Genomic DNA, 16721 nt, shown 5'->3' with positions numbered 1-16721 from the left:
CTGCCGATGCAGGGGACACGGGTTCGTGCCCCGGTCCGGGAAGATCCCACATGCCACGGAGCGGCTGGGCCCGTGAGCCATGGCCGCTGAGCCTGTGCATCCGGAGCCTGTGCTCCGCAACGGGAGAGGCCACAACAGTGAGAGGCCTGCGTACCGCAAAAACAAAAAAAAAGTTTGTGATTATTTTATCTTCAAAATCAGTATCTTTACTCACCTAGAAAATTATATCATGTTCTGATATGTGGATATTTATGTGTCATAATGAAGTCAGAGACTTTCTTAGAACTTTCTTCTTCAGAATATCTTAAAAACAATAGTTTAGAGCTGGTATTTAATTATCAATGTTGATACATAAGATTTATTCCATATTTTTCAAATATTTTTATTTTGTTGGCCTTAAACCTGTTACTAACTTTTCACTCATAAATGTTGTATTTATTTTGGCCTCCACACTCACCACCGTGTCAGTTCCATTAAGGGTTTTGTTAGACCAGACTTTTTTTCCCTTTTTTAAAATCAGACAGATATTGTGTACTACATAACCACAAAGGAAATGGGACTTCAGAGAATTATTAAATGTTTATGTTTGTGAATAGACAGTTTGACTGTTCTAACTATTCACTGATGTTCTAATTCTCACTAGAACTTGAATCCTTCATACATCTGAAGGCGAATGCCAGACCAATGATAGGATTTTAGAAACTGAATAGCCAAATGGTAAGGGATATTTTATTGAAGGATAATTACATTGTTTTAAAGGCAATAATTATTTCTTCAAAGTTGTGGGATCTGCTAGCATTTCTTTGAGGTCTACACTTAACAACAAATGGCAAATTAAGATTCGTAAAAATGACCTACTGTGCATCTAACCAAGGATGGTAGAATGCCTGTTAGCCAGTTAGCATTATAGAGTGCTCAGATATATAAGCTGTATGTCATCACCACTGATCACTAATCCATTGGAAATATATTATGTGCAAGGCACTGTCCCAGTGTGGTGAGTTGGTGAGAAACGTCTTCGCGCAAGGAATGTATATGCCTAAAAACGTAAGAAGTTTCCTACAAGAGCAAACCATTCAACCCATGTCTAGCTCTGGTTTGTGAAGAGCATTGTAGGTATTTTCTCTGGAACTTCCTCACAAGGCCAATGCTGAATTCCAGACATTGCCAACTGTCCTTCAATACATGATTTAATCTAAAATCTTGCAGTTATTCACATATTTGGCTAATACAACTCTTCTGGTATGCCTGCTTGCCATCTTCTGTTTAAGTTGGTATATATTTTGGTCTCCAAGCTACATCTTTCTCATTTGGAGGATATTCTTCAGTTCTGGTATTCTGAGATTTGATGAAAAGATAGATATTTAACTTTTCACAGCTTCCATTGTATTTTAGACTTTGGGCAGAGTCTTCTCAGCCTTCATCTTTCCCACTGAAAGTTTCTAATTCTTTTAGTTTGTTCTCATATGAACATGATTCTATCCTCTTTATCGTTTTGGGTTTCTTTTTTTATTTAGACTCTGTTTTGTCTTTACAGCTGTATTAAGGTGAAGCAGCCAAGGCTACTGAGTGTAGACACACAATAGCTTTATAATAGTAGCATTATAATGTCTTCATTCATTTTCAGAACCTTTCTCCATAATGCTAAGGTTTTGTTAGCTTTTTCTTTCCCTACTTATAGAAACACCTTGGGCTGATATGTTCTGAGAGTTATAAAAATAATTTCTGCATTCCCTTCTTACAAGCTAAATGATAGTTCCTTTATATCTTTATATTAGCATGATTATTGTTTTCTTCTTTAAACCTGTCCACATTAAAGCTTGATGTTTGTTCCATTCACTCACTGAAATTTATAAGGTCATTATGAGGTTTTACCATTCAGTTCAGCATTCCACTCCCTGAACTGCTTAGGGAGAATTAAAAAAATAGGAAATTTCATTTTTTACCTTTTTAAAATCATAGCAAATAAGAGAAATTTAAGATTGATCCTGAAATAATGTTTTAGGAGAATATTGGATAAAATACTCACAATATATTACTGAGTGGGAAACAAAAGCGGACTGAAAAATAATGTGTTCAGTACATTCTAATTGTACAGGAAACATGTATGTTTTTATACACATATGCACAGGCAAAAAAGACAATTAATATACACAAAAATGCTGACAACAGTTTTTCCTAGATGACAATTTATCGCAGTATATATTCTGATAAACTGTTTTCTACACTTAACATGTATATTTGATAATCAGAAAAAAGGCAGTCCAGTCCAGACATATGTACCTCAGGGATATCACTATTAATTTATACCTTTTAAAAGAGCCCTTTATTTTCCATCTTTACATTAGTTATTTCTCTATCATTACGCAGATTTTGTTGTGTTTGAATGTGTGGCTTAAGTTTTTGATTTGTGGAACTTTTTAAAAAGCTCTTTGGAAATCTAAAATTATACTCACTTATAGGTGGGTACATTTCTCAAAACCCCAGACTCTACCAGGTTAGTCCAGCAATAGTGGAAAGCATGTTTCTTTTCTTGCCTGGTTATCTTTATTTTTCTGTTTTAATGTTTTTTTAATTTTACCAACCTCCCTGATGTGGAAGTGAACATTACCTGTTTCTAGTTCTCCAACCTTCCTATGGAAATGGTACTTTTTATACTAGTTTCTGCCTTTCCTCTCTAGTGTCCATATATAGTTGCTATTCCATTTTATAAATTGAGCAGCCAAAAAATAGACATATTTGCACTCTCTCTGGGTAGGCTGTCAGATTTAATCACTTTGAATCACTTTTACAGAGTAGCGGCTCCCCTCGGACATCTCCTGACATAGTTCCTTTCCACGATGTAGAAGCAGGTCAGGTTTATTTTCTTTTTTAAACTGGCTCCCAAGCTATTTTATTATACCAAACAGTCTTTTCATCTTATCCAAAAATCTTATCTACATATGCAAATCCAGTATTCAGCCAATTTTTAATGTATAATTGAAATTCCATATTAATAACTAGGTTTTATTTTTTTCACTAAGACTATTTGCACTCAGTTAAATATGCAAATACTTATGGGACCTGAATGTATTAGAACTTGCCATTTCTGTAACTAGAAATGTTTCCAGAAGACTAATAATCTATCTCTGCATCCTATGATGGCCTAAATTAACAATATAATCATAACAATTTATCAAGTTAAGCTTAATTTGTACTCATTATAATTTGTAGACTTGAATCATCTTATTCACCATCTATTAAAGAATCAGAAAAACAACGGAAAGAGCTGTTTGCAGTGACCCCAGATCAACCAAATCATGAAAAAGAATTGAACAAGGTATGGCAAATAATGAGCTTTGTTCTTCCAGTCAGATCTGAAGTCTCTGAATACAAAGGGGGAAAAACATCTTCCCTCTCACTCCCTTCTTTTTCCTTCTGTGTTTTCTCCTAAGATAATAACCTACCGAGCTGCTAATTCTGACACTCTTCTGTGTGATGCTATAAGAAAGACAAACCTTAGGTCATCACTCTGCTGCTGGGAGACTGCCCAGGAAACACAGAGGGCCTGTGGCTCGGTGCAGGGTAGCTGAGCGCAGGAAGTGTGAGAGCAGAGGCCTGCACTCAACCACACACTAGGTGCATGAGCTTTGGGAAGCTGCCTATGCGAGCTGCTTATGTTTCTCATTTCTAGGATGGGGGTGGGATAATTCGCCCTACCTCACAAGGTTGTGATGAGGATTAAACAAGCTTAAACAACTCTTGCCATGTGCCAGAAGCTGTTCTAAGGGCTTAACAAATCCTAATTCATGTATTCCTCACAACCATCTTATGAGGTAGGTACTAATACTATCCTCCTTTACATTTAAGGAAGCTAAGGCACAGAGAAGGTCAGTAATTTCCACCAATATTATATAACTAGTAAGTAGCAGTGGCCGGATTTGAATCCAGGCAATCTGGCTCCAGAATTCATACTCTTCCTTTAAGAGTATGAATTCATACTCTTCCATTAAATCCATAAAATAATGCAAGTAAAGTGCTTAAAACGGGGCCTACCTAGCTCAGAGGAAGCACCTAATAGATGTTGGCTGCTATTGTTATTGGTGACACCCACATTTTGTCATTGAGCACCTAACATGTGCCAAGTACTCTGCCAGGAGCTAGGCAGCTACAAAAACTGTCTTTTCTTCCTCTCGTCAAATTCAGTAGTGGCTTTCCCATGAGTTTCTCACGGCTGCTACCCACTTCTCTGGTCTTTCAGTTTAAGGATTACACAGAATATTCAATGCTATATAGTCTAAACAATTTTTAAAAGCAGGAAAATACTGGATGTGGCTTTGAATTATCATCCAGTGCCCAGCAAAGTGCCTGACACACGATGAGTGAAAATAAATATTTAGAGAACAAATTAATTAATATTAAGGCTGAAGTCTCCCATAATTGTATAGGGTTATAAATTCAGTTGTTTGTATCAATTAAACAAACATTTATTGAGTATCTAGTAGGACTGTTGCTGTACTGCTTATTTCTGTAGGAAATATAATAATGTAAAAGGCAAATCCCATCGCCTGAAGAATTGACTGTCAGGCAGCTATTAAGTGTAGAAAAGGTGTTATGAATTAATTATCATTTTCCTTATATTTTTCACATAATCCCATGAAACTTATTTTACTGATATTTTAAAATATAACTTTAAAAACTGTTCTTGACTGGAGTCCCCAGTGAATACATTATGATAAAAGGTTGATTAGATCCTCCTAAAGCATAGTTACACCGTTCTTAACCTCATAGATTTAGGTAGAGAAGTAAAACTTAGAAGGAATCTACTGATTTCGCACAGTTTTGATGTGGAGGGAGAGACTGCAAGACACAAATCTCTTTACAGACTCTGGGAGACCTCTAGATAATGCATTGCTGTGCAGAAAAGGTAACAAATGAATTGTGTATAAATAGCTATAGTTTCTGGGAAGTGTTTGTAGAGAGCATTTTCATTGTCTTGTAATAAAACCAACAAGAGCCATGTATTATGAATCTTGCAAGTGTTTTATTTCTTTCTCTTTTGTCAATATGGAACGATTTTTAGTAACTTATTTTGTGATAAAATTGACATTTTTAATAAAGCCAAAAGTCATTTACGGCTAGGTAAATTCATCTCATTTAAAAAGAAATTTTGCAGTATAGCATGTTTTAATATCTAAATGTTGTGAAAATAATGAAAATAGTTTACTCCTTCTTCATGGTAATATATTCTTTTTTTCCCCACATTTTAAAAATACCATTTTAAGAGAACATGTTAAACTACACCATGGGGATGCAATCAGCAAAATCCAAATTGGGGCAAATGATAGAACAACCCCATTGTTCATCAAATAAATTGTAAGAGAAAAAATTGGAGAGAGAAGATGGGAGACGAAAGGAGATGTGTAATATTGTCCTGGGGTGAGGGTATTTGTACTTCAGTCTCCTAGTCTACGCTTCTGCTCTTAGGAGCTGGATAACTTAGACCCAGTCAGTTCCTTTCCCTATGAGCCTTTGTTTTTCCATTTTTTTAATGATGGAGTTAGACCATGTGATTTCTAAGGTTATGTCCAACTCTGAAATTCTGAAAATTTTAGTAAAAAGAATAGACTTAGATGAGAAATTGACGGTATAAAGCCTGAGGCTGGACCATGGTTGCCTTACTGACCTGAGAACTTTCCATGTTAGGTCATCCCACTCTAGCTTTTTTCCAATGTGGGAACCACATTCTAGGGCTATGCTCACAGAGGTTACGTAGAACAATGGGTAAGGACCTGGAATCAGACTGCCTGTCACCAAGAACGTGACTGTAAACAGTTATGTATCTTAATTTTCTGATCTGGAATATAGAGATTGTGGTGATTAAATAAGACGATGTATGCAGAGTACTCAGAACACACACACACACACGTGCACACGCACATGCATGCACAAAGAGAGGCTTTAAAAAGATAGGTGCCAGGGGCTTCCCTGGTGGCGCAGTGGTTGAGAGTCCGCCTGCCGATGCAGGGGACACGGGTTCGTGCCCCGGTCCGGGAAGATCCCACGTGCCGCGGAGCGGCTGGGCCCGTGAGCCATGGCCGCTGAGCCTGCGTGTCCGGAGCCTGTGCTCCGCAACGGGAGAGGCCACAACAGTGAGAGGCCCGCGTACCGGAAAAAAAAAAAAAAAGATAGGTGCCAGTCTCAACGTGTGGACCATATTTAGATCTCAATTCAAATAAGCAAACCTGAAAACCATCCATTACACTTCTGATATAATTTTAAATTTGATAGTGCCTGGATATTGTATGATATTGAGGAATTGTTGTTAATATTTTTAAGACATTATAATGGTATTCTGGTTATGTTAGAAAAGAGAGAGAGCACACCGCTATTCTTTTAGAGATATATCCTGAGATGTTTAAAGATGAAATGAAAAAAAAGTTTTTGAAGTAAGTTCCGAGGGGTAAATTCATATAAATCTCTTTGTGAATGGCCCCTCCTTAACTGTCCAGCCTTACTTCTCACAACGCGCCAAGTCCCAGCCACTCCAAACTCCTTTTGGTTCACTGAGTATGCCTTCTCCCTCTGACCCCACTCCTTCACTGCATTCGTTGCCTGGGAGCTCACCTCCATCTCTCTCTTCCATCTGGCTTCCATTCATCCTTCAGTATTCAGTGCGATGTCCCTTCCTCTGGGAATCCTATCCTGGCATCCCCAGGCTGGAGTAAGCACTACTCCACTACATACTGCTGATATCAGTTGCTACACTGTGTTCTAACTGTTTATTTTCCTGTTTCCCCCGATGGACTGTGATTTTTTTTTTTGAGACCGGTAATTACATACTTTATCTCTGAACCTCAAGAATTAGAGAGAGTGAAAGATTTCTAGAAAGACGGGAGGAGGCTGGACTAAGACAGTGGCAGTAGGAATGGAAAGCAGAGGTGAGATTTAAGAGAGGTTGAAACAGAAGGGACAGAACTTGCTACCTGACTTGATTTGGGAGGATGAGGGAGGGGAGGAGTCCAGGGTGATCCAGAGGTTTCTACCGTGGAAGGTTTAGCTAAAGTTAAGAATATGAGACTCCACCGGCTTAAGAAATGTAGGTGTTGCTTTTTGATGGACACTTTAAGTTTGAAATTTATTGTAGCAAGATTCTAAAAAACATAGTGTTCAGTCGCAAATAGTACAGCATGATTTAGTCCCAAAAAGCACTGAATTTAGATCCAACAGTCCTAAGTTCTAGACCCAGCTCTGCCAGTTAATAATTTTATGAATTTGAGCGGGTCACTTAACCTCTCTTAGCCAATTTTTTTCTCCCTAAAAAATGGCTCATCAGCCTCTGCGCTGTGGGTCCAGAGCTCTTCCATGGCACCAAGTCCGGAGTGGTGGCTTAATGGGTATCAAGTAAGTTACACGAGATGAGTGAGTTCCACAGCCTGCTGTACAACACAGTGCAACAGTAAACGATAAGGTATTGTGCACTTAAAACTTTGTTAAGAAGGTAGAGCTTGAGTTAAGTATTCTTACCACACGTACACAAAATTAAAACAACAAAGGGACACAAAGAAACTTTTAGGGGTAATGGTCATGTTTATTTTCTTGATTATGGTGATAGTAACACAAGTGTGTGTCCAAACTCACCAAATTTTATCCACGAACTATGTACAGTTTTTGTATAGCAATTATACCTCAATGAAGCTGGGGGGAAAGTGCTTGATAATACTTTCCCCACCTTCCTGTCAAAGTCGTCATTAAAGTGGTATCAGTAGTTGGTGAGGACTTACATACAATAGAAAATAGAAGTGAAAAAAAATTTTTGAAATTGGAAGGAAAAAGTAAATGAATCATTATTGTAAGTTTCTTTTTCATTTAGCATTGATCAGAAAAGGAGGGTAAAGTGAGGTCTGGCAAAGTTTTAAGATAGGATGGGAAGACCGAACATGGCCAATAAAACCTTTCAGCTGCTGTATAAAGGATTTGTTACTATTTTCTGGAAAGTATCTGCTGCAGATAAGAAGCCAACTCTATCAGGAGGAAGAGTACCATAGCTCTGAGCAGGAAAGAATGAGGAATGAAATCTCTGACCTAACAGAGGAGCTTCATCAGAAGGAAATCACTATAGCAACTATCATGAAGAAAGCTGCATTTCTGGAAAGACAGTTAAAAATGGAGTTAGAAATAAAAGAGAAAATGTTGGTGAAACAACAGGTATGCAAGCGGCAGGAAGCACCTGTCCAGGTCACTCTTGCTCAGTGCAAATAGTCGCCTTCCTTATTGATTAATAAAAGGGTTGTATTTCTTGTATTGTTTCTGAGACTAACAGCACAGAAATGCTTTGTGGAGTCACATAAAACCTTGGTGAGATAATGCAAAGTGTCATCAGACAAGAACCAGGGAAACAAGTGACAGCACAAGAAAATTTCTTTAAATCTCATGCTAACATTTTCTAGTGACCCATATTCTGATCACCTCCCACAGCATGCTCTGGTCAAAGATTTCTTCCTGAATTTGTTTTCCATAGTTCTCTTCTATTAACATTTGTATCTTAAAAAAAGCTTCTACTCCAGTTTTTCTTGGACATTTCATACCTTTATTTTAGAGTTTTAAAAAATGGACATGAAACACAAAGATTAGTTCATATTTACTGAACATTCACTCAATGCATAGCGTGGTTCATGGGGAAAAACAGCCATTATAACGTTCTACTGTTAAAATACTGCAAGTGACTTCTAAGTCTTCCCTCCCTCCCTCCCCTCCTATTCATTTTGAAATTCCCTCAGTCCCATACTCATCATCAAATTGGTGGCCTGCTACTGAAAGTATAGGGTTTCTCAGTGTTTTTACCCCAAATATAGAGGGATTTTTAAATTTTATTTTATTTATTCATTTTTATACAGCAAGTTCTTATTTGTTAGCTATTTTATACATATCAGTGTATATATGTCAATCCCAATCTCCCAATTCATCTCACCACCAAATAGGGTTTTTGAGAGCACCATTCAATAATTTTCTAGGCATATGAGGGTTACTTCATAAATAACAGGGCTATTTCAATCCTGAGTATTGTAAAAACAAGAAAAGATTCTGCCTTTGCCCAATTATAAGCTTTAAACTGTGATTAATTTGTATAATATTACAGGAAAACAGCATAGATAGGACAATAGCATTGGTTGCACCTGTAAAGGAAATGATATTTTTACAGGTGTTAACAGTGATCTGGGTAGTTGGATCATGAATGATTTTTATTTTCACCTTTATATTCTTCTATATTTTTAGATTTTTGTCAAGGAGAATATATTTTGTAATTTACAAAAGTAAACCTTTTTAAGGGAAGTGTTTTATATGGAAATGAGCCCTAGATAAATAAAAGGGCAAATACTATGTCTAAGTGCTCTTAAGTAGAAGAAATTAGGGAAAAAAATAAATGAGGAGACAAAATGAAGTTGTCACAAAAAAGAAGGAAATTTGGCAGAAGTATCAAGAAGAACAAAATTAAACATGAAATCATATTTGCATATTGTAAAAATTAATCAGGTCATGAACAAATTTAACGGACACTATTATTCAAGCATGTTTTTAAAACTGTAATTTTTCTGATGGTAATTTGCATACCATAAAAAATAGAAGTGAGAAATGGAATTTTGGAATAGAAAAGTATAATGAATCATTATTGTAAGTATCTATTTTTAATTTAGCACCAATCAGAAAAGGAGGGTAAAATGGGGCCTGCTAAAGATCTGAGAACTGAATGAAAATACCTGATTTATGATGATCCTGCCTAAGAAGTGTTTCCCTTCACTACACTTTGAAAATATTTACATTAACAAAATAAAATTAATTTTCATAGAATTGTGAACTTTTATTATGAATTTTACATTCACTTTTAACTACTAATCTCCTTTCAGGTCTCAGATAAGAGAGAGAAAGCTATCAGAACTGAAAACACACACCTGAAAGGCATGATGGGAGATTTAGACCCTGGACGGTACACGGTAATATGCTGAAATCATTCAGTAACTTGAACAGAGAGATTACTTAGTTGGTCAGGATTTACCCAGACATTCTTTACTGAATGCTTCCCACATGTCAGGCATGCAGGAGATGGGGTGGCAAATTATCTTGCACTTAGATTGAATTTACTTTTATCCTCAGGCTAGAACATGTGAATTTCTAGTTTTCTCCCTTGTTCTTTTCTTGCATTGGGCTCAATTCTGATCATTTCCTCAAACACACTACTTCCTTGCTTTTGCTCTTGCTGTTGCCTCTGGAATCCTACATCCTACATGGCCTGACTCATGTGTCAACTTTCCCCTTGATGAAGCTGCTCCTGAAACTCCAGTCAGAATAAATCATTCCATCTACACTTGGTTTGTATTTTGGGTCCAACTTGTTTCATAGCTTATCACTTCCCCACTGGATGGTGAACAAAGACTGTGCCTCACTAATGTGTGTATCAAGAGTACCTCCCAGCGTCAGGAGTGTAGACAGTGTTCAGTGAATGCTGGTTGAATAAAAAGGATGGATCAGTGAATGATTGAGGACTGACTGTGTGGTTTCAAGCAGTGTCTTTACAGGTTTACACGAGGCAACTTAAACAGGTTCTGTGCCTTTCATTTCAAATGTTTAATATAACAGTTGAGGGTTGGTTTTTTACATGTAAAATAGAAGAACTTTTATTTATTGAACTAATGAAATACCATTGTTACTTGTCTACCATTTATTTGCTCTGAGTGAAAATTCTGAGATAAAATAATTTTCTGCCATGCAAGGAATGGAGGGAATCGAGTACGGCAGTCGCTTAACCTGGCCTCACATTCCTCGGCTGTAAAGCGAGGAAGTTGGATCGGGCATTTTCCAAGGTCCTTTCTTAAGCCAGGATACTGTATTTCTTTTTTTGTCAGTATTTTATTTTTGCTTTTTTAATTGAAGTATAGTTGATTTACAATATTATATAAGTTACAGGTATACTACATAGTGACTCACAATTTTAAAGGTTATACACTATTTATAGTTATAAAATATTGGCTATATTCCCTGTGTTATACAATATATCCTCATAGTTTATTTTATACATGATAGTTTGTACCTCTTAATCCCCTACCCCTATCTCTATATCTGTGAATCTCTTTCTTTTTTGTTATGTTCACCAGTTTGTTGTATTTTTTAGATTATACATATAAGTGATATCATACAGTATTTGTCTTTCTCTGACTTATTTCACTTAGCATAATACCCTCCAAGTCCATCCATGTTGTTGCACATGGCAAAATTTCATTCTTTTTTATGGCTGAGTAGTATTCCATTGTGTGTGTGTGTGTGTGTGTGTGTGTGTGTGTGTGTGTGTGTACCACATCATCTTTATCCATTCATCTGTTGGTGGACACTTAGGTTGCTTCTGTATCTTGGCAATTGTAAATAATGCTGCTGTGAACATTGGGGTGCATATATCTTTTTGAATCAGTGTTTTTTGTTTTTCTCAGATACATACCCGTGAATGAAATTGCTGGGTCATATGGTATTTCTATTTTTAGTTTTCTGAAAAACCTCCATACTGTTTTCCACAGTGACTGCACCAATTTACATTCCCATCAACAGTGTGTGACAGTTCCCTTTTCTCCACATTCTCACCAACATTTGTTATTTGTGTTCTTTTTGATGAGAGCCATTCCAACAGGTGTGAGGTGATATCTCATTGTGGTTTTAATTTGCATTTCTCTGATGATTAAGAATGTTGAGCATTTTTTCATGTGCCTGTTGGCCATCTGAATGTCCTCGTTGGAAAAGTGTCTATTCAGTTCTTCTGCCTATTTTTTAATCGGGTTGTTTGTTTTTTTGATGTTGAGTATATGAGCTGTTTTTGATATTAACCCTTATTGGTCATATCATTTGCAAATATTTTCTCCCATTCAGTAGGTTGTCTTCTCATTTTGTTGATGGTTTCCTTTGTTATGCAAAAGCTTTTAAGTTTAATTAGGTCTCATTTGTGGTTTTTCTGCTTTTATTTCCTTTGCTTTAGGAGACAGATCCAAAAAAATATTGCTACAATTTATGTCAAAGCGTGTTCTGCCTATGATGATACTATATTTCTGTGATAGTATGTCCTTGTTCTCCTAATAGTCTGTATTCTAGCATCAAAGAATAGAAGCATTCTGCATTCTTCTTTGGGCCTTGTTATGGATCCTGTGATTGGAGTATAAATGGATAAAAAGTAAAGTATGTGTGATTTCCCTGTCTGTTACAGAAAATCTGTTTAACACAAGGACTTTTTTTTCTAAACTGGACACACGAAAACGTTATTTAGGATCCTGCCCTCATCTATGTCTTTCTCTCTCTCAAATATATGGTTTTTATGTTAATTTTTTACATTTCAATCTGGATTTTTTTTTTTTTTTTTTTTGCGGTACACGGGCCTCTCACTGTTGTGGCCTCTCCCATTGCAGAGCACAGGCTCCGGACGCGCAGGCTCAGCGGCCATGGCTCACGGGCCCAGCCGCTCTGAGGCATGTGGGATCTTCCCGGACCGGGGCACGAACCCGTGTCCCCTGCATCGGCAGGTGGACTCTCAACCACTGCGCCACCAGGGAAACCCCCAATCTGGATGTTTTTAGTTGTGTATTCACAACTAAAACTAAAAAAGCTGTGTATTCACAGTTCGTCACAGCCCCCACTAAGCCTGCTTCACTCTGGCTCCTGTAGGCATTTGGCTTTGTTCATTTATTGGTTTTCATTTTTTCAAGAAATAAAACACGTGAAGATGTGTAAAGAAGAAGCTAATTATCTCTGCTCCTATCCCCAATCCCAGTTTGGACTCCAGAGATATTCAGTGCTAACCAGCTAGTGTGTAGCATTCTTTAACTTTTTCCTTGCTGGTGTACACACTTAGGAGGGATGAGCTGAGTGTTGTTTTACAGAAATACATGTGTAATATATACGTTATTCTAAACTGCCTTTTGACTATGTATCACGGACATCTCTACAAGTCAGTAGAGAAACACCTTTTTATTTTTCTTAATTTCTTAGAAAAAATAAATGTATATATAGTCATGTAAGGTATATACAAATTTTAATGAATTGAAGAGTAACTTACACACTAGTGATTTTAGTGCAGTCTCTCTTTTTCTCTTGCTTCTCCCCTTCCCCTTTCCTCCATTTCTCTAGCCACCTCATAACCCATCCACCAGATAGCACGTTAACTATTCAGTATGTATCATTTTGTGTTTTCTCATATATGTTTGTGTGTGTGTGTAGTCATATACCTATTTAGTGGTTTTAATTTTTTAAAAAAAATGGTTTAGATTTTACACACTTCTCTGTGTCTTGTATCCTTTGCAGATCCTATGTCAACAAGTTTAGGTCTTATTTGATTGTATAGAGTAGCTTAATAATATCCCATGATGTGAATGTATCAAAAGTTATTCAGCTATTTTTTCAGAATTATGGTTGACCCTTGCATAACGCAGGGGTCAAGGGTGCTGACTCCATGCAGTCAAAAGCCTGTACATAACTTTATAGTCAGCCCTTCTCCATATCTGAGGATTCAACCAACTGTGGGTCTTGTAGTACTGTGGTACGTATTTAGTGAAAAAAATCCATGTATAGTGGGCCCACACAGTTCAAACCCCTGTTGTTCAAGGGTCAACTGTAATTCATTCATAATTAATAACTTTCTAGATTTTTACACAGATACACAATACTGTCAAAATCATCCTTGTACATACATCTTGGAATAGCTTTCTGAGAATGGAATTGCCGATTCAAAGAATATGTTTTAATTTTAAAATATTTGTTGAATCATATTTCTGCCGTCTCTGTATGAGAGTACCCTTTTCTTTCATCCTTAGTGGCAATAATAGGTGTTATTGCTCTTTTATATTTTTGTCGGTCTGATGGGTGTAAAGTGATATCTCAATAGTAGTGTAATTTGCATTTCCCTGACTACAGTGAGCATATTTTTGTGTATTTATTGACAATGTACTATAAATTAGTTATATTCTTTGCTCGTTTTTCTCGAGCAAAGCTCAAACTCATTTCCTTTGGGCAATCTTTTTCTTGTCAATTTATAACAGCATTTTTCTAAATTTGCTGTTTCTAATTTTATTTATGATATCTTTTTATCATACAAAAAATTTTAAACTTTTATTTGTCAAACATGTACATCCTTTTGTTTATAGCATCTGAATTTCCTTGTGTAACATGGTTCTTCCAACTTCTAGACAATACATATAGTTTATTCAAAGATTTTTATATTCTTCATCTAAGTCTTTAATCCATTTGAATTACACTTTTGCGTGTGATATAAAACAGGAATCCGATTTAAATTTTTATATAAATATTAAGCTCAATTAATCCAGTTTCTCCTGATAATTTCCTGTTGGATTCTATTTGGAATTGAATTAAGTTTATATATTATCTTTGAAAGAACTGGCATTTTTATATTAGTAAAATTTGCCATCCAAGAATATGGCATGGCTTTCCATTTCTTCATCTCTTATTTTATGCTCTTCAATAAGACCTTACAATCGTCTTTGTATAAATTCTGTGCCTTTCTTTTTATTCTCAAGCATTTTATAATTCTTGTCACTATTGTAAGTAGAATATTTTCCTTTTTCCATATCTAAAAACTTACTGCTAATATAGAAAAAAAAGCCAAATTATCTTTTAATTTTAGTAGGCATTTTACTAGAGATTCTTAAGTTTTTTGAGATATGCAGTTGTCTCAACAAAAATAGCTGTATCTCTTCCTTTCTCCTGTTCATATCAGTAATTTTTGTCATATTGAACTTGCTAGCACTTCCAAGAGAATATTAAATAATAATAGTGATTGTTGACAAATTTGTCTAATTGATGAAATTGTTTTAGAGTTTTACTGTTTAGGATATTTGTTCTTGACTTATGGTCTTTATTTTGTCTTTCTATTCCTAATTAGGGTTTTTAAGATTTGCTGCTGGTTTTATCAAATGCCTTTTCAGCATATGTGACATCATGTAGTTTTTGTCCATTAATTTGTTGATGTGTAATAGACTATGATTGACAGATTTGCTGATATTGATCCACCTTTGAATTCCTGGAATAAACCTTCTTGGTCATTGTATTCACTTTCTAGTGCTGTCATAACAAAGTACCACAAACTGGGTGGCTTAAAACAATAGAAACTGTTGTATAGTTCTGGAAGCTAGAAGTCTAAAATCAAGGTGTCAACAGGGCCATGCTCCCTCTGAAACCTGTGTGGGAGGATTCATCGTTGCCTGTTTATAGCCTCTAGTGATTTGCCAACAATCTTTGGCAATCCTTGGATTGTAGATGCATCACTCCAATGCTTTGTCTTCACATGGCCATCTTCTTTCTGTTTCTTCATATCATCTTCCCTCTATGCATGTCTTTCCCGGTGTCCACATTTCCCTTTTTTATAGAATACCTGTCATATTGGATTAGGGTCCACCCTGATGACCTCATTTTTTATTTGATTACCTCAGTAAAGATCCTGTTTACAAGTAAAGTCCCATTCTAAGGCATTAATAATGGTTAGGACTTCAACATATCACAGTCATACTCTAACAGTTTTGATATATTTCTGGATTCTATGTGGTAATATTTTATTTAGAAATTAAGATGTGTGTGTATAAATGAGATTTGTATATAGTTCTCTTTTATCTTGCTTGTTATACAGTTATGCTGGCTTTATAACATAAATTGGGGGCTTTCCATATTTATGAGCAGTCTAGCATGGTTTAAATAATATTGGAATTACAGTTCTTTAAAGGTTAGAAGGAGCTTAGCTATGAAACTGTCTGGACGTTGAACCAGTAAGATAAACCATAATAGAAAAGGATATAAAAAAGAACGTATATATATATGTAACTGAAGTTCAGCGAAGTAGATTTTCAATTACCTTTCTGCTCTCTTTCAGGGTACCTGGTATATTCAAATTTCACTTCTTCTTAGGTTGTTTGTGGTCATTTTTATTTTTCTAGGAAATCTTTACCCATTCCAGTATGTTTCCTTGTTACCAAAGGGAGTAATATCCTAAAGTTCTGCATCTCTTCTATATTCTGTATTTGTTTCCTTTCTTAATTGTAAGTTTGTATAGTTTAACTCTCTCTCTTTTTTAAGTCTGGCACACAGAATCATTGCTTGTTTTCTTAGTATTAAAAGTATTGACTTTGGATTTGTTATTATTTATTCTTCCTAATTTCATTATTACTGTCTTTTATTAATTTCCTCTTCCTGATTTGTTTTGTTGTACTTTGTCTAATATCTTAAGATAAATACTGAATTTCTTAATTTTATATCTTTTTCTTTAATTGTAAGGGTTTTTAAAGCTCTGTGTGTTCCTCTGGATATAGCTTTTGCTGCGTCCCATCAATTTTGCTGTGAAATGTTTTCCTATATGTTTCTCTTCAAATGCACTCTGCCGGTCATAGAGTGGGCTTGGTCTCTGAGAACTGGACGATCAGGCACACCCAAGAGGGCTAATATAACCCAGCCAAGCCCCTCCTAGGTTACGTGGCCCTGCTTTCTCTGAGGGAGGGAAGGAGTCTTCACCAGCTTTCCCTGACAGGAGCCTCACTCACTTGGCTCAGGAGCAAAAGTTTAGAAATAAACATGGTACAGGGGAGATGCAGCAAGATGCCAAGTCTCCCTCACTCCTCAAAACAAGAATATTAGAAAATATATATCCCACAGAGAAGTTAGCACTCAAGTTTTAATGAAGTTAGTCAGTTTCACATTGGTTTCTTAAAGCT

At 36.1% G+C, this 16721-nt stretch overlaps 1 protein-coding gene across 5 annotated transcripts in view; it reads left to right on the top strand.

Moving 5' to 3' along the window:
• Positions 1 to 16721, top strand: part of DEUP1 (deuterosome assembly protein 1) — a 105731-nt gene that overhangs the window by 52870 nt on the left and 36140 nt on the right. For 3 of the 5 annotated variants that reach the window (XM_029206989.1, XM_029206991.1, XM_029206988.1), the window contains 3 exons: positions 3214 to 3319; positions 7978 to 8187; positions 9885 to 9971. In XM_029206989.1, the coding sequence (XP_029062822.1) occupies positions 3214 to 3319; positions 7978 to 8187; positions 9885 to 9971 (403 nt within the window). The remainder of the gene's footprint in view (positions 1 to 3213; positions 3320 to 7977; positions 8188 to 9884; positions 9972 to 16721) is intronic. The other 2 variants (XM_029206990.1, XM_029206992.1) reach the window with 2 other exon arrangements.

The sequence above is a fragment of the Monodon monoceros genome, unplaced genomic scaffold, assembly GCF_005190385.1.
Source record: "Monodon monoceros isolate NGI ecotype Baffin Bay Population unplaced genomic scaffold, NGI_Narwhal_1 Super_Scaffold_7, whole genome shotgun sequence".
In the NCBI taxonomy this organism is placed as follows: Eukaryota; Metazoa; Chordata; class Mammalia; order Artiodactyla; family Monodontidae; genus Monodon; species Monodon monoceros.
The sequence above is the reverse complement of the archived record's forward strand: the minus strand, read 5'-3'. Positions and strand labels throughout refer to the sequence as shown.